The sequence below is a fragment of the Branchiostoma floridae genome, chromosome 3, assembly GCF_000003815.2.
Source record: "Branchiostoma floridae strain S238N-H82 chromosome 3, Bfl_VNyyK, whole genome shotgun sequence".
In the NCBI taxonomy this organism is placed as follows: Eukaryota; Metazoa; Chordata; class Leptocardii; order Amphioxiformes; family Branchiostomatidae; genus Branchiostoma; species Branchiostoma floridae.
Window position 1 is genome coordinate 18,091,927 of NC_049981.1, and position 25,514 is coordinate 18,117,440.

General features: G+C 40.9%; 2 protein-coding genes across 3 annotated transcripts; one reads left to right on the forward strand and one right to left on the reverse strand.

The window, feature by feature from the left end:
- Window positions 1-112: 112 nt before the first annotated feature.
- On the forward strand, window positions 113-12,146 carry LOC118412014 (dual adapter for phosphotyrosine and 3-phosphotyrosine and 3-phosphoinositide-like). Of its 2 annotated transcripts, XM_035814594.1 has the most exons (10): window positions 118-386; window positions 2,922-3,044; window positions 3,699-3,832; window positions 6,255-6,400; window positions 7,547-7,594; window positions 7,904-7,966; window positions 8,564-8,649; window positions 8,832-8,919; window positions 9,680-9,762; window positions 10,648-12,146. In XM_035814594.1, the coding sequence occupies exons 1-9, from the start codon at window positions 346-348 to the stop codon at window positions 9,695-9,697; spliced, it is 747 nt and encodes a 248-aa protein (XP_035670487.1). In that variant the 5' UTR covers window positions 118-345; the 3' UTR covers window positions 9,698-9,762; window positions 10,648-12,146. The 2 variants fall into 2 exon arrangements, with proteins under 2 accessions (XP_035670488.1, XP_035670487.1); XM_035814595.1 differs by lacking the exons at window positions 6,255-6,400; window positions 10,648-12,146 and adding an exon at window positions 5,521-5,660 and having other exon boundaries at window positions 113-386; window positions 9,680-9,738.
- On the reverse strand, window positions 11,927-25,514 carry LOC118412012 (aminopeptidase NAALADL1-like). The gene is made up of 17 exons (XM_035814591.1): window positions 25,118-25,514; window positions 21,418-21,691; window positions 20,935-21,057; window positions 20,437-20,617; window positions 19,494-19,593; window positions 19,131-19,226; window positions 18,826-18,911; window positions 18,296-18,415; window positions 17,890-17,975; window positions 17,486-17,549; window positions 16,849-16,916; window positions 16,244-16,386; window positions 15,105-15,195; window positions 14,046-14,310; window positions 13,843-13,924; window positions 13,248-13,340; window positions 11,927-12,697 (listed from the first exon to the last, which is right to left on the reverse strand). Exons 1-17 carry the CDS (start codon window positions 25,378-25,380, stop codon window positions 12,505-12,507), a joined length of 2,328 nt encoding a protein of 775 aa, XP_035670484.1. The 5' UTR covers window positions 25,381-25,514; the 3' UTR covers window positions 11,927-12,504.

Here is a 25,514-nt window from a genome sequence, read left to right on the forward strand (position 1 = left end):
CTTAAGTACCTATGGTCTATCGTAGAATTCATATCATGTATTTTGAATACTTATGAGCATTACCCGCATACTACATGATTTATCCCTAAACGAAACTGTTTCGCAAAGACCTGTGGGTTTTAGTCTCGTCAGCAGTCCCTGCAGTGGATGGTCGTTGCAAATTATTTTCCTGCTGATTGCGACTATTTTTTCATGGCTAACTTTTTCTACAATGCATGAAGATGAATTAACAGGAGTCACTATATCAAATGTAGATGTCGGCAATAGAAAACGAAACATTGAGTAGAGAGAAAATTATCCGTGGCAGAGTCTGCTGCGGAGGCTACTAGGACAACTGACAACGGAATGATGGCTGGGTTGCGGAACTTTGAAGTAGAGCAGCTAGAGTGAGTATTATACCGGGTTAACGTGAGATTAAGGCGATCAAATTTACACAGATGTTGTATGATTGGTCAGAGATCGTATTTTATTAGCTACGGCATCTGAATACAACACGTAGTTTGTACACGAGCATTTTTTTTCAACCCGGAAGTGGCATGTCTTCAAAAGATAGTCACGTCGTCACCCCCCTCCCCAGTTTCGTCTTTGTTTTGTTCGAACTTTTGTGTTATTTTCTAAGTGGCTATGTTGACAACGTTGCATGTCATCCCGTGTCAAGGATTGATGGGAGCATGAATCTTTCAAAATAGTCCACCATTTTTATAAATGTTTAACGATAGTTACGGTCGTTGCAAATAGAAACTTGATACGTTACATCTGCCACATAATTAATGCCCGATGTTTGACTTTCATTAAAGTTCGCCACCATTTCTTAGAAAGTTAACTAGTGGTCAGACGTTGAAACGATCTTTCTCCGTAGTGGTCCCTTTTATTTCATAATTTACCATGACAAAGATGACCCTCAACGAAAACGAAAGGAGGGTAAGTGAAAATGAAAGTGAAAGTTTAAAGTTAAGGCTGAATTTTGACACAAAGAGTGCCGGTAGTTTTGACCACCACCACTTATTTTTTGCCATACACATTTATTTTGCAAGTTTATAGGCCACATGGAAACATTAGCAATGGCTTTTCTATTTGAGACATTTGCTCCTGGCTGTGGATTTGTTATCTTACCTGCTACAATCGGACCATTTTCTTTGTGGAAAGGCATTCATTAATTACCTCCATGAAAAAATGGAGGTATAGTTTTTGGTGTGTCTGTGTGTGTGTCTGTCTGTCTGTCTGTGTGTCTGTCTGTGTGTCCGCATATTTGTGGTCAGCATAACTCATGAAGGGCTGGGTGGATTGGTTTCATACTTGGTGTGTTGGTAGTGTGTGATGAAAGCTGTAAATGATTAGATTTTGGGCCCCCTAGCGACTCCCCTTGGTACTGCAGCGCAACTTCCGGTTTTGCTATCTAGGTGTTCTGAACATGCTATGGTCACGATTATTGAGTATCAGATAGCTCTTGTGCTCAGGAAGAAATGACATAAGTTTGGACCTCCTAGCGTCTAGTTTTGCTATAGCAGGGGCATTTTTGTCAAAAACTTCTGAAGAGGATAACTCAAGAAGGGAGCAACGGATTTTCATCATTTTTGGTATGTAGGTACCTTAGACAATGTTTTACAAGAAAAGATACTAATTATGCAAAATAGGAGTACATTTGCATAATTAATGAGAATATTCTATCATAGCAGTTTTTTCAATGTATCTCTTGTTCCAGACATGCTATGGTCTTGACATGTAGGTGATAAATAGCTTATAGCACCATAAACAAGTGGTGCAAGTTTCAGCCCTCTAACATTTAATTTTGGAACTGCAGGGGTGTTTTTGTCCAGACACTCCAAAGAGGATAACTGCAGAAAGGAACGACGGATTGCCTGCATTTTAGGCATGCAGGTAGCTTAGGCAAAGATGTTCATAATGATATACATGTTATGCAAATGAGGACTTTATTTGCATAATTAATGAGGAAATTGTATAGTTCCATTGTTTTCAATAACTGGACCTCAATACATGTAACACATGTTAATTATGATAGGTGGAATATAAGCAGATACCAAATATGGTAATGAGGAACTTATTTGCATAATTTATGCAAAAATTGAAAACCACTTTATGATTAATAATGGGAATTTTATCATTGTGACATGTGTACGTTATTCAATGATTAACAACACCATGCATAAATTATGTTAATGTGTTAGTCAATTGCATGGAATTTACGAAAGCTCTAAATTTTCATGGAGGTATGAGGTCGCCGAACTCTAGTTATATGATAGTTTTACAGTGTGGAGAAAGTTTATGGTGACTCATAAAAAAAACATGTTGGCTCTTTGATGTTTTATGGGGCTACTGTTGTCCTGTCTGAATGTAGAGCCACAGTACCACTGTGCCACATCTCAGGTTCATATTCCATGAAACCAGCAACCCATGTTCACTTCCAGGTCTTAGATAACACAACTGGAACTGAATCACATTGTTCTTTCAGATGGAGATATAAAGTCGGCAGCCTTGTTTATTAGGGAGCTTATAGCATGAAACCTTTGTACATAAAAGAACCCAACACATAACGCTAGTTCACCTTTATCCGTAGGGTAACCTTTATCCCTTCTTTTTAAGAACAATATATTTAGGGAAATTAAGCCTACAGATGATAGTTTCAAACTGTAACATTTTTAAAATAGTTCAATTTGAAACTACCGTCCATCGACTGAATACTCCTGGATACCCTGTTTAGCAACACAACAGATATAGGTTACCCAACGGATAAAGGTGAACTAATGTTACATGTACACTTATTGCAAAGAGTTGGGGTGACCCAGTATACTTGGCTGAAATTACATGTAGCTCACAGGATTGCACTACTAGCTAATGAAAAAAGAATCACACTTTGGTCTTTTATTGCGTACTTAACTTTTGGTTATCATACCAATGTGTAGTTGGTACCATGGGGACTTGTCACGTCACATGGCTGAAGCCCTCCTCATGGCGAATGCAGAGGATGGAAGCTACCTTCTACGCTCCAGTGCCACACGAGTTGGGGAATATTCACTATCAGTCAAGTAAGCTGAAAACTTTCACACCATTTTCAACCTCAACACAAGAATGCTGATTTCTTTTCATATCTCCACATGAACTACCTACCATGTATCTACAGATTTATATGTATCAATACTTCATGTTTGGGACCATGTCTATAAGCTACAGTACATAATAGAACCAGTCAGAATTGCCCTGAGGAAGGTGACAGTCACTAAATTGCCAGCTTGAATAGATCTATGACACATGGTTTTGCACAACAAACTTTGCTATCCTGGGTGTAGATGTTGTAAGTTTTAACTTGAAAGTCGTGTTGGTTGAAGGCAAGGAATGAGCCATCCATTGCTTCTCTGACAATATGCACAAAACATGTGACATGGGAGCAGTGAATCATAAGTTGTAGAAAGCCTATGGTGCCCCCGTCTCTGTTGAGGGATGGTTGTAAAGCCCTGATGTAGATGACAGGGGTAGCGCCATAAATGTACTGCTCACATAGTCACATGTTCTATCTGCATAACATGATGTCACAGAGACAGTGAATTGCTTATTCCTTGACAAAGACTGGAGTTGTCAGTCAGTCCAAAATCTGGGTTGAATTTTTTGTACTGGAAATTATAGTTTAACTTTCAGATCCAGAATGTTATAAGTTCACTGCCTGTGTTTGGTGTTTCTTTAAGGTGCAAAGACTCAGTAAAACACTTCCAGATTGGATGGGATGGCAAGCAGTATCAGTTTGGAATGGGGGTGTTCCAGTCTCTACAAGAGTTTGTTGAGCACTTTGCAAACCAACCTCTCATTGGTGGAGAGTCAGGTAATAAGTATTCTACTTATAGAAAATATGAGAGAATATGTAGTCTTGTCTCTCTCGCGCACCTGTTTCGCTCGAGCACCTGTTTTGCTTGCGCACCTGTTTCTCTCTTGCTCCTATTTCTCTCTTGCACCTGTTTCTCTCTCGCACCCATTTCTCTCTTGCGCACCTGTTTCTCTCTTGCGCACCTGTTTCTGTCTTGCGCACCTGCTTCTCTCTTGCGCACCTGCTTCTCTCTCACGCACCTGTTTCTCATGCACACCTGTTTCTGTCGCGCACCTGCTTCTCTCTCCTGCACTTGCTTTTCTCATGCGCACCTGTTTCTCTCTCGTGCACCTGCTTCTGTCTCGCTCACCTGTTTCTCTCTCGTGAACCTGTTTCTGTCTCGCGCACCTGCTTCTCTCTTGCACACCTGTTTGTCTCATGTGCACCTGTTTCTCTCATGTGCACCTGTTTCTCTCTTGCGCACCTGTTTCTCTCTCACGCACCTGTTTCTCTCTTGCGCACCTGTTTCTCTCTTGCGCACCTGTTTCTCTCTCGCGCACCTGTTTCTCTCTTGCGCACCTGTTTTTCACTCTCGCACCTGTTTCTCTAGCGCACCTGTTTCTCTCGCACACCTGCTTCTCCCTTGTGCATTTGCTTCTCTCTTGCGCACCTGTTTCCCACTTGCGAACCTGTTTCTCTCTTGCGCACTTGTTTCTCTGTCATGCACCTGTTTCTCTCTTGCGCACCTGTTTCTGTCTTGCGCACCTGCTTCTCACTTGCGCACCTGCTTCTCTTTCACGCACCAGTTTCTCTCTTGCGCGCCTGTTTCTCTCTCTCCCACCTGTTTCTCTCTCACGCACCTGTTTCTCTCTCGCACCGGTTTCTCTCTGGCGCACCTAATTTTCTCTCGCACATATCTCTCTCTCGCACCTTTTTCTCTCTCATGCACCTGTTTCTGTCTCGCGAGATCGTGTATGCAAAATTTAGAGATTAGTTTGTAAGTGACTGCATGTTTTTTTTGCTATGATACTTTCATGAAAAAATAAATACATGTAATGAGTTGTATTTCCCAGTGATTGGCAAAGGACTGATTGCAACATGGAACAGTATCCCAAAGAAGAATATATATATAATAGCAAAGGTGCAAGATAACAATGGTGACAATTTGAGGAAGTGACTATTCTAAGGACTGCTATAGAAAACAATCTGAGCTCGACTTCTTTTAGAAGCACATACTAGAAGGTCCCACTTTTTCCGTAATGAGCAGGTTCATACTACATGTAACTTGTAGTTTTCTTTTCATCAGTAATGCCATGTTGATTTGGTAATATGGATGATGTCCTCTGGGAAATCTGCTAAACAGACAGAGTATGGTATACTATAGTCAGTTCTTCATTTTCATTCTTTGACATCTTCTTCCTTGACTTTGGAATTGACTTTGCCGTTCTATGACATATGTATACATTTTCTGATATTTTTGCAATTCACAGCATATATTTGCTCAATTTCCAGATGCTTTGTAGAATTTACAGTACGGTTGAAAATCTTCTTTTTTTTTTGGAAATGGATGAAAATCAATATGCTGATGTCAGCCATCTAATCAACTCAACATAGCCTAAATTTTGATGAGTTTTGGTGCCTTCTGAGTTTAATAACTCTGTTGATTTTAGTCTAATTGCGTTGTCTTGCCTCTGAATCACCTGTAGGCAATTGGGTTATATTATTGAGGCACCCTTATCCTCGTCAAGTCATGGAACCACCCGTGTATGATCAGGTGGGCATTTCCATGCACTGGGAGTCCGGAAAGACAGAGGATGATCTTAGAGCCGAAACTCGAGCTCCGTCCGTAAGTCCTTATGACAAGGGCACCTGTCGGTGTGATCCATATGGAAGATGCTGCCTCAAGTATTTTAAATGGACTCGTTCATTCAAACACTTTCTATATCCTGTATTGAGATGACTTCATCATTGCATGTGATCACATATTAGGTTCTGTGGTTCATAAGTCCCCTGAACCCATGGCATGTATGTGTGCTGGAAATTAATATCTTTTTTGGGTTACAGTTTAATGATGCAAAATTGAAATGCCTCAAGATACCATATTTTAAACATCATATTACAATTAAACAAGTGCACTGTTGTGCAGTGTGTCAACATACAAGGTAATTTTGAAATGATCAAATGAAAAGCCTGGCCTTGAACTTCACAGAAATTTCTGTTCTTGTCAGTGATTCAATGATTTTATAACAGAATCAGTCCAGTTGCTTGTCAATGAGTAATTGCTATTTGGCATAAAAGAGTCAGCCTTTGTTTCTCTATGCAGCATGAACAAGAGGTCTAAACCATTGCATCTTCTTCCACAGGGGTCACACAGATAGATGCCTAGTACATGCATTAAGTATGGTAGCATAATGCATCTGACTCTTACTTCTGGCTGTAGGCATTCTCACAGTGCTGCGTCACCCCTATTCCCGTAATGTGCTTGAACCGGACGTATACGATACTGTGACCGTCCACGCGTCTCTTGGGCAGCATGATGGCATAGCTCCAGCTGTAGCCAACTCCTCCTCGACTAAGACTATTCCTGTGAGTTTACTAAATTTGCTCTCTACATTAGCAAGTGGCTGATGTCTATAGGGTCAGTGACCTGCCCACTTGGTGGTTTATAGGGGAAAAAATGGCCATTAATGTTATCATACCTGTGAGTTTACTGAATTTGCTCTCCACATTGGCAAATGGCAGATGGTGATAGTAGGGTTAATGACCTGCCCACTCACTCACTCAGTGGTGTATACAGTGTTTATAAATTATAGGACCCAACCATGTTTTATGACACCGTATAGACGGAGGGAAATTGGGCCATTAATTTTATCATTCCTTTGAGTTTGCTAAATTAGACTTTATATCTAGTCTATACCAAATTCCATAGGTTGCTACAAAAATATTAGAAATTGGCCAAACAGACTGAATGATGTGCCACATGATTGTACTGTTTGCTATGTTGCCGTAGAAATCTTGCAAATAGGAAGCAAACTGCACTACAAACAGATAACTCCTCTGCCATATCATTCAGTCTATCAGGCCAATATCTACTATTTTTCCAGCAGCCTATGGTAGGAACTGCAGCTGTACATTGGCAAGGGGAAGATGGTTTTCCATAAGATTCCCGCCTTATTTTGCATAGTAATTAGTGCCTCTTTGCATAGTAATTTGTGCATTTTGCATAAGATTCATGTGTTTTTGCATAGATATTCATGCATTTTCTTACAAATTCAGACTAATTTCATAACATTCATGCACATGCTTGCTAAGCACTCTTGTAAATGCTCTATTAACTGCTGGCATGTCTGATCATTCCTTTTTACATCAGCAAAAAAATGAATGTTACTTTGCTGTCTCTTTTAGATTAGAAGTCTTAAGTAGTGAGCTATCTAATGGGTACTTGACAAATAAGACATTCTTGACTTTACACGTATTGATGCATGCAATTTTCAGTAATTATTTCAGATGTTATTTTATCATGCGTTGGTTGCAGAATCAATGATTATGTGTATAACATTGAAGATGATGATAGATTTGCTTCAGATCATTAAGATTGTCATACTGTCAAGTGTCATACTCAAGCAACATATGACCAGACTAGTAAAGCCAAAAGATAAAACATTTTGATCGTTTAATTGAATTTTGGCTTGAACTTCTTTTACATAGCTCTTTTATTTTATTATTTTCCAGATTGCATCCAAGGAGGGATATCTTACAAAGCAGGGGTTTAATTTCAAGGTAAGATGGTAAAAAGTTTCCACACCTCAAGCATGTAAAAGAAGCCACCAGAATTGTTTGAAAAGAATATGTGTCCACCCCGGTGTGAGTGGACCAAATAAATCTGTTTGGGTATGCAGCTTGTACTGTTCAGTACAAACCTGGTGTATGATGCCTTGAGTTGGTTTACCAAATATGCAATAAAAACAAACAAATAGATAAATAAAGAGCATCTCCAGAGAGCTGATGCTACTAGTCTATGTCGTTATACTACAGAATGATGTTGTGTATTTTCTGAAATGTTTCTGATTTTTCGTCCCTCTCATGCAGTCGTGGAAGACCAGATGGTTTGTTCTGAAGGGAAATGAGATGAAGTACTTCAGAGCAAGACTGGTATGTTACCATATCGTACTGTAAATGCAATTAAGTTTGCGGAGGTTTTATGTTCGTGCAGCGACCTCTTCAGTGCAAATTTAAACCACTGCAAAATTTTGTTTCCATCTTTTGCCTGCCTACCTTCTTGTCTGAGCACTACATATATGTGCTGTGTTATGTACAGTATTGTGCTGTGTTTGAGGCAACTCTGTGTAGTAAATTTGCCAAGTCACTGGGAGGTGGTTTCAAACTGGCTCTCCGTAAAGACGTTTGTGTTTCAATTACAGTGTAGCTACAATATGTGACTAAATAGCTTTATCATAGCTTACCACGAAATCAAATCACTGCAAACTTTTAAGTTTACAGTATTTTAGTACTCCTTGTGTGTCAATATGAACATGCATGTGTGCTAGTGTGCACCTGTGGTACTGGAAGTGTCACAAAGCAGTATGGACAAAGGGGTGATATTATGCCATATCTGATTGCCTTGTTATTTTTTGTCACATTCCCATTATATATAGCTGGTGCTATTGAGGAAAGAATTACCAATGCTCTCATTTTTCTTGTTCCTTTTCTGTCCCTTACTCTGACATGAGCTATGTTGTTGATTTTTAGGACACGGATGCCTTGAGAGTACTGGACTTGAATACATGTACAGGAGTGGCCCCAGACTTCACCCAAAATAAGTCCAACTGTTTCAGGTTAGTTGTGTGACAATGTGGAATGTGGCCATTTTGCCACTGCTCTGCATGTTTTACAGTATGATCCAAAACTTTTTTTCTTTTGGAAATGGATGAAAATTGATGCTGGTGTGGAATTCATTCATATAATCCATTCAACATGGCATAACTCTTAACGTTACTGACTTGTACTTTTTTTCCAGCCTGACATTCCCCGGCCGTACGTTCTACATGTACGCCAACACCCAGGAGGAGGCTAATGAGTGGATGAAGCTGCTCAAGTGGAAACTGGTAACGTAGCACTAACATACCTTGTGTACTGCCCAATGTAGGCCGCTTATCATGAAATGTATCTACTCACTAATGTGTACATCTGCATATTGATAATGAAAGAAGATACATTTTGTACATCAAAAGATTTGTTTTAGCATAATTCACCAGAGACCCCAGTATGATTACATATTTGGAGACCATGCATTGCTCTTTGTAGAAGAGCTGATATGGGCTCTGTCGGTCCAAATTGGATGACATTTGGTAGCACTACGTTATATCATTTCTCATTTAGGCTTTAGTAATTCTATCTATTCATTCTTATATTTGCTACTTCATTTTTTTTTAAATGATTCTGAATGCAGAATCTGATATACTTGTCCTCAACAGTTTAAGAAAGTCTTTGTCATCCTAGTTTCTACAGTTTTCTATATGGCCATTTTGAGTTAGAGGAACAGGGACAGTTAAAGAGGAACAGCAGCTGATAGTAAGAGGTAGACAGCAGTAGAGATTGGTCTATTTTTGTTGTAGCATGTTAGTTAATACAAGTTTCAGTACTGTCCAGATAGAAACTGACAGTAGAGTTCAGTATTATAAAGATCATAGGATAATCTTACCAGTATGTTGTTGTCCGGTACATTACAAGAATGAAAGTGGCTGATTTACTGAACTGTTACTGAAATATAACTGTTAGTAACTGTTCAGTAATGGCAGTCACATTTGGTACTGATAATTTACCCAACAGTAAATATATGATTCATTTGTCTTTCTTCCTGAACAGGAACACAAAGGCCAGTGACCATACTAACTGAGGCCATCAAGGATTTTGCCAAAGATTGATAAGAAGAAACAAGATACAATGTAACATGCATTGGCATAATACCGGTCATAAGCCTTATACCGGTCGATTAAAAATAGTGGAACTTAAAGAGATCTACACATGCAACAATAGTTATTTCTGAGGTTTGCACACTTCAGACATCTAGGTGTCCAATACATAATTTACAAAGCATCGATAACAATGCATTCGAAGACAACAAGGCCAAAAGTTTTCAGGTCATTTTCGGGGCAGGCGAGCTCGTCGTGGGACAAACACACTGTCACGTTCATCGCCAGATTTGTAGATAATAATCACATGTGCTCACGGCACAAGACGAGCATGATTCAACAGCAATCTTGAATTTCTTTTGGTGACCTACAACTCGTGTAAAAGTGTGAGGAACCGTTGCATTATCGCCCGGATCTACGGCTGAATGGGTCAAATTGAACGTACGCCGCCATTTTCCCGCCATTTTTAATGCTACGGCCAGCAGTAAGTTTTACGTCATAGCGGTTGTGACGGACCAAAATTAAATGAAAATTCTTGTCAGTATACGCCCATTTTCTCATGACTTTTTGTATGCTCATGCAGATTTTTGTTTTGTGCAACTACTAACAGGAAAGAAAGGAACAACAGAGGATGTATAAAGGTACATAGCGGCAGTTAATTGTGCCGTGTTTCGTTCGACCGGTATAGTGCACCCTCTTCCAACCACGCGCCCGTTCTCCGTGCAATTCCGCGGTGTGTTCCAATTACAATATTATGTTTTTAGCAGGCCAGAGAGACAAAACAATTTACACAGAAGAAGTGGCAAAGCTAAGCTGTAACAGCAACATGTAACTGGAGAAAATGATGCGTTGATCATTTGCCAAATTAGCATTGCTTGAGAAATTGCAGTAAACCGACCGGTATCATGCCAATGGATGTTACATTCCTCTTAACATGCTGTCATTTTACTTAAGCTTGCTGTGTTATTATTAGATTTAGATAGAGATTTATGAAATCTAGAAGTGCCTCAAGTTTATTTATTACATTTACACCAGAAAGCACTGCATTTATGTCTTTACAATTATGCAGAAATATTAGATAATAATGAAATTCAACATTTCTTGATCACAGTATATTACATGTAGCTCCAAGAGCTGTTAAAATGGGGATGTGGGGCATTTACCTGAGCCAGTATTCGAGGGCAGCAGACCATGACCAACGAGATTTTACAGCTTGTATCTGAAGCAAATGATTTTAAAGACATTTGCCCTAGGAAAAAAATGTTTCTGGATACCCAGCAGACCCTAGCAAAAACCTGCCAACTGTAGCCTTTTTATGGATCAACTGATGGCAAGGGACATCTAATGTTCCATATGGGTGATAAAAACATTGGTAACTTATTTTTATCATGTTCTCCTGGCATGTCTGTTGCAATAGAAAATTGTACTTGTACAATGTATATCTGTAAAATATGAAAATACCAGTTCCCTGATGCATTTAAGATTTACGTTCATTTGTTAAAGTTAATTTGTCGGATCATTTCAGCTGAAATCTAGATCTAGATCAAAGAGAGAAATCTAAGAGAGAATCCGACCCTGATTTGTTCAGAAGCACAATGTTTATTTTCCTGTATACGTACCTTATCCAAGATGCAGTATGTAGATAGGAGACACAGTTAGTTTTAAAAAAGTTGTATCATTAGTTAAGTGCACTTGGGTATGTCATACATGTATGTCTTCTGAGGTGAGGTTCATTATCAAAGAGTGACTGAGATCTGCTTTGTAACATACTGCATACCTCAAAAGTATCATTATCAATGGACCACCATTCTGATGCCTAACTCTACAGTCATCCCTGGCAACACTTAGTGATACCTGCATAGTTTTCAGTTATGCCAGGGTCACATTTTCAAACTTGGGCCAGGCCAGCTGATTCTGGCTCATGCTCATGAGTGATTTGTGTGTATGTTATCTGTCATACTTTCTGTCCAAGCAAACTGCCCAGCCAAGCCCCTGTTTGGAAATCACTCACACTAGCATTGAGTTGAAGCTGTTATTAGTATTCTCTTTTCTATCTGTACATGTTGTTGTTTTGTTATCTAACTATACATGCACTTTAACATTTTATCTTGTTGAGATATTAGGATATAGCCTTTGAAATAGATAGGTGAATATGATATCAGAGTGTGACTTAGCTTCTTTGAGCAAATCAGTTCTTTTCAGGAATGCACTAGTACCAACCATACAGAAGCATATTTTGTGATCTCTAGATTTAATGGCAATTGCAATTCAATGGTATACACAGTGTAATTATATTATCAGACTATGTATTGCATCATACAATGGTGTCATGGGGCTTTGAATTCACATTTCAACTACATACATGTACATGTACATAGCTTGTACATTCCAATCATTGTGCCTAATAAAGAAGTTCAACTCGTATGAATAACAGTCTCTGCCAAAGATGATTAAAAAAATTATTGTCTCGAGGACCCTCCCTCCGTCCCGGGACAAATTTCACTCCATTTGTCCCAAAATCATCATATGAAGTAGATGAAAATGCATTTTTGCCAGCTTTAAATTACATTCAACAACAAAAGCAACAACAATTGGACTCCCAAACAGTGAATTTGTGAATTTGAATAAAAGGAAACAATTGAATTGTCGCAATTTGAATTAAGTCAAACAGTGAATGGGAAAGAAACATAGCTAAAGCTGGAGACAGTCCTGGTAGAAAGTGACTGGACTCCATTACAATCGGTAGTGTGAAAACAGATATCTTCATCAGAATACAAGCTATGACTCCATTCCAGCTTCTGTTAATATGCTAGCTGCTGATTGGATGATGAACGTTATGACTGACAGGCGTTTGTTGATGGCATCCAAACGTTGTTCAGGATTCATGATGCTGTCATCCAGGATGGCGTCGGTCAGACTTGGGAAGGCAGCGGATGAGGAGTTGAACCTGCTGAATCCTGCCGCAACATGCCTGCATGGGGTCATGCAGGGAAGGCAGTCATGTTTAGAATCACACCAGAACATCTCACCAGAGAGCACAAACTTACATGTTCATCATTTCTTTCCAAGCTAAAAAGCTATCTACCACCCAAAGTCATGACCATAACCTGTCCAGAACAGGAGATGCAGAAAAAGAAATTCTGCTGCAGTACCAAGGAAAGCTGCCATGTGGCCAAAAATCTTAAGACTTAAACTACATACCAAATTCATGAAATCCACTGATAGCTTCTTGCTTTATGCTGTTCAACCACACATATGTACAAAAATACAAACACAATGTATACCTGGCATCAAAGCACATTCAAGAATCATCAGTGACATTGTGGACTTGGGGTGCTCTCCTGACTCAGAGTCAAAAGGTGTTTCGTCCAATGTTGGGCCCTTGGGAAAGGCACCACTCATTTCTTTTCTCAACTTAGTTAAGCACCTTAATGTACTGTTATGCCTTGATGGTGTTTACTAGTTATATAACATGAATGGTTCTGTTACATTACATGTATAATGTTACATGACTAACATACCAGAGGAAGGGTGGTCCTGGCAGGCCTAGTGGGTCAATGAATGCTCTCTCCAGGTACAGTAACTTGTCGTTTAGAGCACGGACATCCAGGGGACTGGAACGAAAACATGATCAATGATAGTTCACCTATATCGGTGGGGTAGCCTATAGTGTTGTTTTTTTTATATCAAATTGATGGATGGTGGTTTCAAATTGCAATATTTTTTTAACATTTCATTTTCCACTTGATGTCCCTAAATACTACTCTCCAAGCAGAGGTTAGGCTCCGGCTGTTTTTAACGGTTTTTTAGTCGTTTTTATCGGGCTTTCTATTTTGTCATTTTTGTTGAAGTACGCCAGCCAAACCTGTTTTTAAAGGCGATGGATACACTAGTTACCCCAGGGATAAAGGTAAACTAGCGTTACAGACATATTAATCCCTTCAGATGGTTTTAAAACGGATGTTAATTCGTAGTGTTTTGAGTGGCATCTTTCATTCTTTTCCAAAGAATAAATTGCCAGAATAACTTGAACACTGAGGTATGAAATTTACAGCTGTTGTTTTTTTAGTTTCATATCATATCCTAAACCAGAAACTACAGTCAAATGCAACCAACTTCAGTTTGTTGACATCTCCAATCTTCCTCTCCAATCTCACTGCAGCAGAAGTGAAGTTGGTGACTGCTGATTCAAGATATTCTATCAGAAAAAGAAGGCAAGATGATAAAATGTGTTTTTACAAGTACACATCTTTAAGATACATATTTCTTTTAATAAAACCATGCTAGACTTAAAAGTAAACACCCAAAACCTTCCTTACCAAGGGAAACACCTTGTGCCGTCAGCACCTCCCCATGTTCTAACTGCACACCTGTCAGATAGGCCTGCATCTTGTCCGCAAACGACAGGAGGTCAAAGGGTAGGATCATGGAATCAGAGAGGACGCGCACTGTTTCTATGGCGACCCGAGCCACTGCTTGGTGAGCCTTAAACTCAGGGTCAATAAACCGTTTGACATAATCGAAGGTATCGAAGGCAGTGTGGTAGGCGGGATAGATGGGCACTGGCTGGACACCTGGTTTCTCCTGGATACAAATAAAGCATTTACAGTGTTTGTTAACACACATTAGGTTGTAATTCTCCTACAAACAGCCTCGTCCCCAGCCTACGTGTTAGTTACATTATGGAGGCTCTGATAAACCAAGCTGAGATTTCCAGTTGTGTTGGCATGGCATCTCACAAGCTGTCAGCAAATCAGAATCTGATTTAACTAAAAAAACATTTATTAAGCAATTCTCTGATTGGCTGGCAGCTGGTTGGAAGCCACGCCCACAAAAGAGGATACCTCAGCCCAGTTTTGAGCCTCCCCAAGGTAGATTGTATTAGCTACAGATGAGACTGTACATTATTGGGGAATGTAGATTATACAAATGCATAAGGCCTTGTTGATGCGATTGTCTGAGTGATATCCTCTCTAAGCACCAAAATTGACGCAAGCATGCGGAAGAAAAAAAATTGGCAAAAAAAGTTGCCTTCATTATGAAACCTAAATCGTCTGGAAGTGTGAAGAAATGACTTAAAACACAGAGTATGGTAAACGTAACAGTAGATTCTTCAGTTTTGCTCTTCCACATCTTTGACTTTGGAACTAACTTTGGCAATCAATATCCATTTTCCAGTATTTTTTTGCCTGTTACAGCACATAAGTGCTCATTTTGGAGCTGCTTTGTACAATTTAACGTTACAGTATGGTTAAAAACTTTTTTATTATATAGTCGAATCAACATGGCCTAAATGTGATATCCCATCTGAAACAACTCTATCTCTTGCTCTCTGTGCTATTCTGACAGAAATCTGGGGATATCAAGTGAGTACTCACACGATTTTGAACAAACATGAGATCAACAGATGGAATCCCAAGTCGATGGTAGAACACGACATAATCACTACCACGGCCCATTTCAAGGAACCTGAAAAGAAAAGAAAGTAAATTAAACCTAAATTCAAAAGGTCGTGGGTAATTTGGATAGGATAGCCTCTATGTGTGGTACGTGGATGGTGTTCAACACCAATGACAGGTTTGTGTATTCGTTTTGTGGTGTTCAGATAAAGTGGACTAGGGACATGTTTGTTTACCTGTGTGTAGATGGGGTTTGCCACCAAGGATATGTGGTGGATGGCATTCAGCACCAAGGACAGGTGCGATAATACTATTTTTTGTGTATATGATGTCCATCACCCAGGACAGGTGTGTTAACCAGTATGCAAATGCCATTCAGCACCGAAGATGTGTGTGCTTATTTATGTAGGTGGAATTCAGCACCAAGGACAGGTGTGTTAACCTGTGTATGGATGGTGTTTGGCATCAGGGACAAGTATGTTTATATATATGTGTGTGTGGATGGTGTTAAGCACCAAGGATATGTGTTTTATCTGTGTATGGATGGTGTTCAGACAGGCATGTTTAGCTGTGTGTGAACGGTGGTCGGCATTAAGGACAAATATGTGTCTATTTGTGTTGGGATGGTGTTCAGCACCAAGGTCAGGAGCGTTCATTTGTGTGTGGATGGTGTTCAGCCTGAGGGCTCGGAGCATTTATTTGTGAATGGCATTCAGTACTTTTACTTCAGTATTTTAAATGTGTGTGGATGGCATTCAGCGTCAAGGACATATGCGTTTATTTGTGTGTGACTGCCATTCAGCACTGTTTTATTAAGGAATCTCATCTGTATTGGTAGTAATCATTGTGCAATGCTTAAGTTTCTTCCAACAGGTATAAACGGATCAAATTTTCAACTGTCGTCTTCTTATATTGATCCTGAAGAAGGCAACAGTGGTCGTTGAAAATTTGGATCAGTGTATACCTTTGTTTTGGAAGAAAGTTGAGCATTATACTATAAAACAGACGTGTTTATCTGAGTGTGGATAGCGTTCAGCACTAAGGACAGATCCTACCATATGGCACTGTAAGTACTATTTCTACCATATACCCTGTAAGTACTATTTCTGACACGTTACCGCGGAGTTTCAGCTGGTTGTCCATTGACGTTTGGTGTGTTTTCAACCATAGTCTCGTACAAGCTTTTCTCAAGGCCCGCCCTCTTCATGCGAGACTTTCTGTTTCCCGCATCTGACACGAGACTCCTTTCATGAGATGGTACCTGAGGCACATATAAAAGACTTTTGCGTTTTTTCAAGTCCATGTGAGTGCGTATTGATTTGTTTGGGGGTTCGGGTAAAGTTTGCAGAAAAGACGTTGCATTTTACCTGTACCAGCTTATTTATGAAACGGACAAAAAATGATTGTTTGGCCGGAAACTTTACCTAAGACCCAAACCTGTAAATATGAAAGTCATACGGACTTGAATATATGCACAATTATTAACGGGGCCTTCAGACAAAATGCTTCCATAAACAAACGTTTTCAGTTCAGAAACAGGACGAAAGTGTCAATCCACAAGCACAAGTATTATTACTGTGTAAGAAATGGTCACGCGAACGTCCAGGACACATTAGTTTGGCATTTGCCACGTGTCATAATCAATTGAAAAGAAATGGAGACATGAGTTACATGATCATTGTGAACATCAATTGTCGACAACAAACAGGACATGAAATGTTACCTTCTTCGTAGCATCAAAGATGGCTGTCTGCAAGAGCTTGCTACCGCGCACCCGCATGGTATCATTTGCTGGAAAGAGACACACTTTAAGCTTTGTATCAATATGTTGTTGTGCCTTGTAGTGCCTTAGGTGGCACATAGGTCAGCAAGCCTCTTTGATGTTTCTTGATATATTTTACAGGGGGAGCATGCTGCACCCTCACCTTTGAACGCACCTCCTCGAACACGGGATCCCCATTTTACGCGTCTTTGGAAAGTTAGGCGTAGCCCCAACCAAGATACCCTGTCTCCGCGACTCGAACCAGGCCTCCCAATTACCAATTAGTTGGAAACAGGAGCACAACTTTGAGAGCCGTCAACATTTGTGCCACAAGGACATCTCTGCATCAAATATGACTGTCTTTGAAATTCCTTTGATATGTTCTTTACACCTATTTCGTTAGGTATACAATTTTGAAAATATACGTATATCTGCATGTGAGCAATTCTGTACTTTGTTCACTCACTTCTAGCACAGATAAAAACAGCTATTTTAGCAGAGTTTCTGTGCTTTGCTGTGAAAATTTTAAAACGCTCAAAAGTTTTGTTCATTCTGTTGTTGTGTGGATAAAAACACACTTATAGAATGTTTTACATACCCATAACTGCTATATCCACGTTAATGTAGGCAACAGCTCTTTGTGTCAAGGTCTTGACATACTCCTGAAATGACAAAAACGTAACGTTAGCAAGGCAAAATATTTTTGTCTTTGTCGCACGTCGCTTTAATGCATAGAATCTAACGTTATATGAAAGAAACCTATGTTGAATTCCTTGATGAAGGATAGACGTCCAGGTAAACAATTGTTGAAGGCAATAATCGATATCTGCAACTGGATAAGGTGTTTAATTATCTCAGGACATTTCGACTGACATCAATCACTCTTCTATGTTGAATACGGGTCTGTACTAAATAATATGATACTAAGAAAGCTATAAGGAGATTACGTTGACAATACACAATTATTGAGTTCTAAGAACCACAAGAGATGAAATGGCGTACTTCTGCCCATTCAGTTGACCCTATCAAACCGAATTCCTCCGAACCCCAACTGCCAAATACTATGGTCCTCTTCGGTCTCCAACTTCCTACAATAAATGGATAGTGACAAAGAAAATTGTTGCTTGAATCAAAAGAAAAAGAAGACTAACACAAAGACATAGCACTAATTGCCACACAAATGATCGCACTAACGTTACCTTACGCAGGTTATGTACCTCAACCGAGCGCTCATTGAATAGCTCCCATAATAAAACACAGCAGCCGGTTCAGAACCTGGCACAGCAACTTTTAAAAATTATCTTTTTTTTTCTAGAAGCAGACTTCTATGTTCATTGAACAAACTTTTACAAAAGGAATTGCATAAACTGCTTACTAAAATTTCTACAACAACGGCGGAAAGACATACCAGACTTGACGAGTGCGCCAAGGACCCGTATGATCTCTAGCATACAGGCGGTGCCAGAGGTCGGGTCCACCGCCCCATACACCCAGCCGTCACGGTGATTTCCGTACAGAACGTAACGATCTAAAAGAGATTCGCAATAGACATATCCTTTTTAACTGAAGCCAGTTAATGTTAACACGGAATAGTTTCATTTTTATACTGTTATCATTGAGGCGGCCGACTACTCTCTCTTTGTAGCCAGGAGCTGAATTGTGAGGAACTTACAGAAACCGCAAGGGCCTGTAGCGGCTCTCGTTCGGCGCTTTAACTCCGAAAACCAGTAATTGCCCATGGGCGGCCATAGGACTGTCGGTTTTGAAACTCGAGTGTTTTCGATATATGTGGTGGGTTCTTGACGGTGAAGCTGTCAGCCATCGGATCTTCGCCATGGTTGAATAAAACTCTTGGCTGTGTAAAACAGATTTCATTATTCATTAGTTCGAGATCACTTTCAGAAGAACCCCTGAGCGGAAAGGATGACCTAGCCTTACCCGGTTCCACACTACCCCTGATGGTGCCGATGACGTTGTAGGTTCTCCTCAGAACGTTTTGATTGGTCACTTTCAAATGCACCTTCCTGTGGTTAAAACAGCAGGTATGTACGACATAAGATAATTTTCAAAGAAAATTCCATAGCTATACAGTAAGGTATGCATTTATAACTTTCGAACGTTGACAGATTCTCTCAGTAGAAGATCACATTTCGAAATCATGTTTCCCGCCTTAGTTACAGTTTTAGTGACGAGTAAGAGAGAAAGACAGGGATACTAATGAACACACGCACACCACAACCAACCTGTTAGCGTACGGTCCCACAAAGCCGGGTCCTACCGAGTAGTTAAACCCAAGCCCGCCCTGCCAGTCACTTGGAGCCGCTGGGCCGGACAGGTGTCTGTCAAAAATACAAGTGAAAGGGATCTCAAGAACTCAAGAAAGAGGTGAGATAATCTTTCCACTTGTCGTGAAGACAGATGTTGTGGAAAGGTTCATTGTTCCGATGAAATTCCCCTTCGACAAGTAAGGTTACAATGACTAGTGGACCAAGCCCAATGGGTCCCTTTCCAGTAGCATGCATGCGGAGAAACACATACATCCCCAGCTGCCTCTACTTTGCTCCATAACTGATTTTATCACCAATCGAAATCTTTGTAGTGATCACCTCATGAGTGTGGCAGCATCCTCCCATCCTATTGGCTGAGTGGGGATTGACGCCAGCCCAGTTGCTGTGATGTTGTTGATGTCTGTGCGGTAGGCGTATTCTGTGCACAAGTGTACAGGCTTTATACACGGGAAGGTATACAAACTAGAAGTTCTGCCACAATAGAAAGCCGTTAGGAGGCCCGTTATGAGAGTTGACCTTCATTTGCCTGTACCCTACCAACTTACCAATTGTAATAATGATCTATCGGCAGCTTCTCGACTTATACCATTCACACAAACACACACACACACACACACACATACATACATACGCAAAGACAGGTCTATCAAATGCTTGGAATGATTGATGTTTAGTACCAGGATGTTTATTACTTGTGTGTGGATGGCGTTTAGCACCAAGGACAGGTGTACGTTGACGGGTGGTGTTAAGAACTAGGGACAAGTGTGTTCAGCACCAAGGACAGGTGTGTTTGTGGGTGGGTGGTGTTCAGCACCAAGGACAGCAGTGTTACCTGTGTGTGGATGATGCGCAGCACCATTGATCACAAGTTCGATGTATGATGAATCAAAGATGAACCCTAATTTATAACACAAAATTGGACTGACATACATTTCGACTGTCTAACTCTGTCAAGAAGAAAATGGGAAAGTCTGATTATTGTGTTTAGAATTACAGTGCAATTTTGGTCCGGAATCTCTTCTACCTATACAGATGGAGTTCGATCACCCCAGTTTGTGCGGTAACCTATACCCGTTCTTTTAAAAGCATGGTTAGGACGGTGGTTTGAAACCACCGTCCTAACCTTGCTTTTAAAAGAACGTATGTTTTTCAAACTGTTAAAGCTTGAAACCACCGTCCGTCAACTTAATATCCCTAAATACCGTTTTTTTTTTAACAACGGATATAGGTTACCCCGCGGAGGATTGTGAAATAGCGTTACCCTTTGCCGGGTATCCTGGTGTCAAGAGGTCACCGTAATCGCCGTTGAGGGAGCCGCGTTGCACGCCGGATCCGGAGAGAAACCACGTTTCCGGGTAGTTGGGTCCGTCAGGGTTGCCATAGTCTCCCGGGTCGGAGTACACGATGACGCCCAGCGCGCCAAACTTTTCCGCGTTCACAGCCTGAGGAAAGTGAAAGTGATGTCGATCCAAATTAGCTCACCGAACAATCGTTCACTGGTCGTCGTGACAGAGAAGGCATGTGCTATGCACAGTATTTACAGGTTCATTGTGGTGGAGAAATTTATTTTGATTCATCATTTTGATAAATGCGTAAACTTTACACTTTCCCATTGAAAAGAATAATCAGACAAAATCTGTGGCTTGATAGGTTGAAACATCATGCAGCAAATGTAGTGCGATGCATGTTCTTTGAAAAAAAAAGCTTTGGTCAGATTCCCTCAAAGTTATGCGACAACGTAAGGCTGTCATGAGGTCACCTTGTCCCCACGACCGACGGCTCCGTATTTCACGATGACGATTTTTCCCGCCAAGTCCACACCCTGGTCCACTAGATACTGGAAATCTTCCATAGAGCCGTGATTGGCGAATACCAGGTCACCCTATGGGGAAAAATAAAAAGTTGTCCCTGGAAGTCAATTGAATTATGAAAACTAATGCCATCAAAAAAGGCCACAGTGAGTTCATTATATGGATGACATTCTCTGGGCACTCAAACATAGATGCTGCGTTGGAAGAAAAAAGCAACTGGGCCAAAAAAAAGTTGCGTTCATTATGAAATCTAAGATCTCATACCAATTCGTACGATCTAAAAGGGTATTATAGCACCACACACCACAGTGACAGTGAAGTTCGTGCCACGCTAGCTTTTACGTATAAATTTTACGTAGTGTTTAAGATTTTGTCGCATTATTTTTTTTTTACTCGGGGTCTCGGATAAATACTGTATGGTGCGAACTTACCTCCGCCTCTCCTGGTGGGGAGTAGGCACTGTAATACGTGACGGCATCAGGGTCATTCTCAAACCCCTCCTCTATCCTCCTGCCGGTGAAAACTACCGTCCCGTTTGCTGCTACCATAGTAACGGTGTTCGGAGTTGTTGGATAAGACAAGGCGACGTCATAGGGCGTCAACATCACGTGATCCAACCCATCAGCCAACCACCTGTCCCGGATGTATTGGGCGCCTTGAAGGTCAGATGCAGTACCGGCGAGACGCGTCGTCTGAGTGAGAAGCCTTAAAAACGAAAAAAAAAGAGTCCGTAGGACACAATTCCCAGCAATTACCAGCAAGGTTTTTTTTACACAGCACCTTGCGGCTACGCCACCTCACGATAAGGACTAGAAGTGTTCCTTGCACCAGATGATGACCAAATAAAAAACGTAGAAATGCAAAATAAAGACAAGTGACCGTAGGTAACATACTCTGGGACGTAATTATGGTGTCTACGTCGGTTGTGCTGTCTTCTGTGGTGTTTATATCGCATATAGGACACATCACATCGACTTATACCAAAAACTTAGTTAAATGCTACCGTACCTATTACTCCCAAATATAAAACACAATCCGGTAGGCATCAACAGCAAAATCACCATCTCAAAAGAATAACACGAAATGTAAAATTGAAATATTCAAAATTGTCAGGAATACCCCTAAACAGTTGTTCCGCGACGTCAGATGTTGTTGTTACACATAATACGACGAACATCTGTTCAATTTCATCATTCTGTTACTTTCGCCGCATCAGTTACAACTATATATATGTTACTACGCCGACGAAACACTGATAACCATAGAACAGCCAACAACACGCTCAAAGCGGCAGAGGGATTCACGTGTCTCTACCGCGACAGCTGTTCTTGCATCGGACAACACATAACCCGCCCTAGCTATCTGCTTGGAGATAAGCTGATTACCAAACGCCGAAACCACATTGCCTGTTTCATAATACCGAAAATATAGGGGCGATTTCTGAAATTATTACATCGATTATAACAACAGCTACAGCAAAAAAAGAACGTGCATTATCGCGCAACTGAGTACAGACAACATGCCAAACCACATACGAATGCAACAAACGGAACATCTATTAGAGATATACAGTAACGTTAGGTACGAACACTCAAGACATAGACCGATTACAATACTCTGTCGACGGAGGTTACCCTCCAATCACAGAGTAAAAAGGCAAACATTTGACAGAATTCAGTGACTTTCTCATTAGACGAGCCAATAATTGCTATTCTCTCATTGGTTAAACAACTAACTTGTGATGGACAATCTGGATTGGACTACGTATTGTATGCAGGGCATGGAGTCAACTCGTGGGGATCCCGCCCTTTCTAAACATACTTAACCACTTTATTGTTCAATGGAAAATTTGAACATTTCAAAACAATCCACACAAACTTGTTTGCATTTTTGCGTCATTTGGATGTTTAGCAAATACTTGAGCAAGGCTCAGATTAGATTGGAATAACAAGTAGCCTGGTAAGTGGTAACCATACCATCGGGAGGTCCCGGTATTGCTACGGTGCTGGGAACGCTACCCTACCCCCATGCCCGTTAATACCGCACGCCTATGAATTTTTAAGGTTTTAAACCTCCCCATACGTTTGCACTGGAAACACCGAGACAATTTCAGCACACTGCCGAGAAGTGCGTGAGGTGTGCAGATATCTTACACTCGGGGTATCTTACAGAAATATGGTTCGGGGTCGAAAAGGATCAAACATCATGGGATGGCCTGGGCGCCATTCTATGTACTACCGGCTATCTACTACCGCCGCGCTCCCATACTCGCTGCTATACTAGAGGTTAGGCTCTTTTATGGACGTCTTTTAGGCCTTTCTATCTGGATTTCTATTATGTAAGGTTTTCTTTCAGTCCGACAGACCTCTGCTTGGAGTAAGAGAGTAGCTCGCTCTCTCAAAAAAGAGACGTGTATGGAAGGGGGTGAGTATGGTAGCCACCGTAGCCGGGAGCCCAGTGTTGTTAGCTTCAATGGTCCGCTCCGGAAGGGCTCCGGAGAGCAGACTAAGGCTGGACTCCAGGCTACGAGTATGGGAGTAGTAACTACGCATGTGTATTATAGCACCCAGGTTATGACAAACAGACAACCCTAAGAAAGCCAAAGACGAGAGAGGGGGTTAAAAAGGTTATTCAAGCGGGTTTTTCTCATGCAAGGTCTGGAGTACGCTTGATGAAAATCACCTGTGGTCTCCAATGTTTGAGTCCAAGACCAAACCTGTTTTTGTTTTAAAACCTGTCTTCACGCCGAAAGTTCTGAAAATCAAGATCTTGATCTTGGCCTGTCGTAAGGCCACAGCAAGTAAATTTTGTAGATGCCATCAATGCGCGTATATTAATATTGGCTTTCGCTTGATTTCAAAAAAGGGGCATGAAATGTCCTTTCCCCCAAGATGGTCAATATGACAAGAAACACGTAAAAATAGGAACATGTGTTGTGTGGTAGCTTTGAGTATACTTGTTAAAGTTACACTAGTGTGGTAGCCTTGAGTGTAGTTGTAGTGCTACAAGGCCACTTTCTGCATTTAAATCATCAGGTTCTTGAATACAGGAATAAAAGACTTGTTGGCTGTGATAAGATGTCTTGATCTAAAAATTTAAGCATCTTGCCATTTGTGTGAAAGGAATACCACACATAAGATTTACCTGTTTTGGCCAAATTGCGATTTTTGACGTCAGTGTGCCAAAGCATTGCGCATAGAATGTTATGCATAAACAAATACTTTCAACTTGGTTAAGGCGCTTACACGACTTTACCTGGCGATGACGCGCATCGAGCCTCTTGGCTAATCTGTCAGTGTGCCAAAAATCACGATTTGGTGCACCAAAGTCATCATGTATGTGACAACATTTTCCACCAAGAGCCATAAAAAGCTTTATTCAAGGCCCCCATTCCACTAGACGGCGATCGTGTTGCGATCTCGCTAAGTACTACCTACTGTGTTGAATTTGCGCGACCCTTGATGATTGGAATATCGTGCAAAATGTAAAAGTAGGCTCTAGGACTGAAAACACTAAAAAAACCATCCAAATCGAAAAAAAATCGTTTTTTTTTTATCAATTGGATTCGCTGAGCGCTCGGTCAAATCACAGGGCGGTCGCAGCGAGGTCATCAGCCTAGTGGTAGTGGAGGCGTGATTGAAGAACATTCAAGTATGAGTAAGCATCAGCTTCAGCATCAGCATCAGCTTCTGTCTGTTTTCCGCAAAGGCGTTCGAGGTTGTCGGTAAAGATCGGTAGTGTTTTGTATATATAAACAGTGAATATTACTTTCAACAGTGCTGAACTGCACGGGCAGACTGTTTTCTGAGCAGTAATCCGACAACGTTCTGAGGTTGTTAGCGTTAGCTCACCTTTATTCGCGGGTATATCCGAAGTATTTTAAGAAATGGGGTATTTAGGATTATCAAGTCAACGGACGGCGGTCTCATACTGCTGTATTTTGAAAATATTACCAGAAACCACCGTTCGTCGACTTGATATCCATCCTCTGAAATATGTTGTAAACAATACCTATAAACAACGGATATAGGTCACCTCGCGGATGAACGTGAAATGGCGTTATATTCAGCTAATATAAAGTAACTATATAGGCACTCTTATGCACAAGTTGTAAGTATAGGTCTAGTATACCGGAGGTTTTCCTCTATATTGGCGGCGCTGATGTCGTCTATGAGGCGTTGACTGACCCAGGCTGGTCCTTCATGGGTCAACATGTACTCCCAGCTATCCGTGGGGAGGGCGGTGCCACCTCGGGAAAAATACCCAATCAAAACTCCCAAACAAACTCCAAGAACGGCTACAAGCCCCACGGCGGCAAGTTGCTGCCATGAAACAGACAGAAACGATCTCTTGTCGCGCTTGTGTTTCCTGTCGTCAAAGGCTATGTCATCCATGGCGTCTCACTCTGGGCGACCAAAAAACGCACCCGGAACCTGTGCAAATTTGTATTCTGTATACAAGAGCCTGCTATGTACCGTTTACTAACCCCTTTCACTCAACACATGTACATGATTTGTGAGGCTAGCAC

Coding starts and splice junctions, on each gene's coding strand:
- LOC118412014 (XM_035814594.1), top strand. CDS start 346: ATGATGGCTGGGTTGCGGAACTTTGAAGTAGAGCAGCTAGA. Junction 3,045..3,698: donor GAATATTCACTATCAGTCAA/GTAAGCTGAAAA, acceptor TGTTTCTTTAAG/GTGCAAAGACTCAGTAAAAC. Junction 8,650..8,831: donor AATAAGTCCAACTGTTTCAG/GTTAGTTGTGTG, acceptor CTTTTTTTCCAG/CCTGACATTCCCCGGCCGTA.
- LOC118412012 (XM_035814591.1), bottom strand. CDS start 25,380: ATGGATGACATAGCCTTTGACGACAGGAAACACAAGCGCGACAAGAGA. Junction 18,912..19,130: donor GTGGGACCGTACGCTAACAG/GTTGGTTGTGGT, acceptor TTTTAACCACAG/GAAGGTGCATTTGAAAGTGA. Junction 13,925..14,045: donor GGCACAAGGTGTTTCCCTTG/GTAAGGAAGGTT, acceptor TTTTTCTGATAG/AATATCTTGAATCAGCAGTC.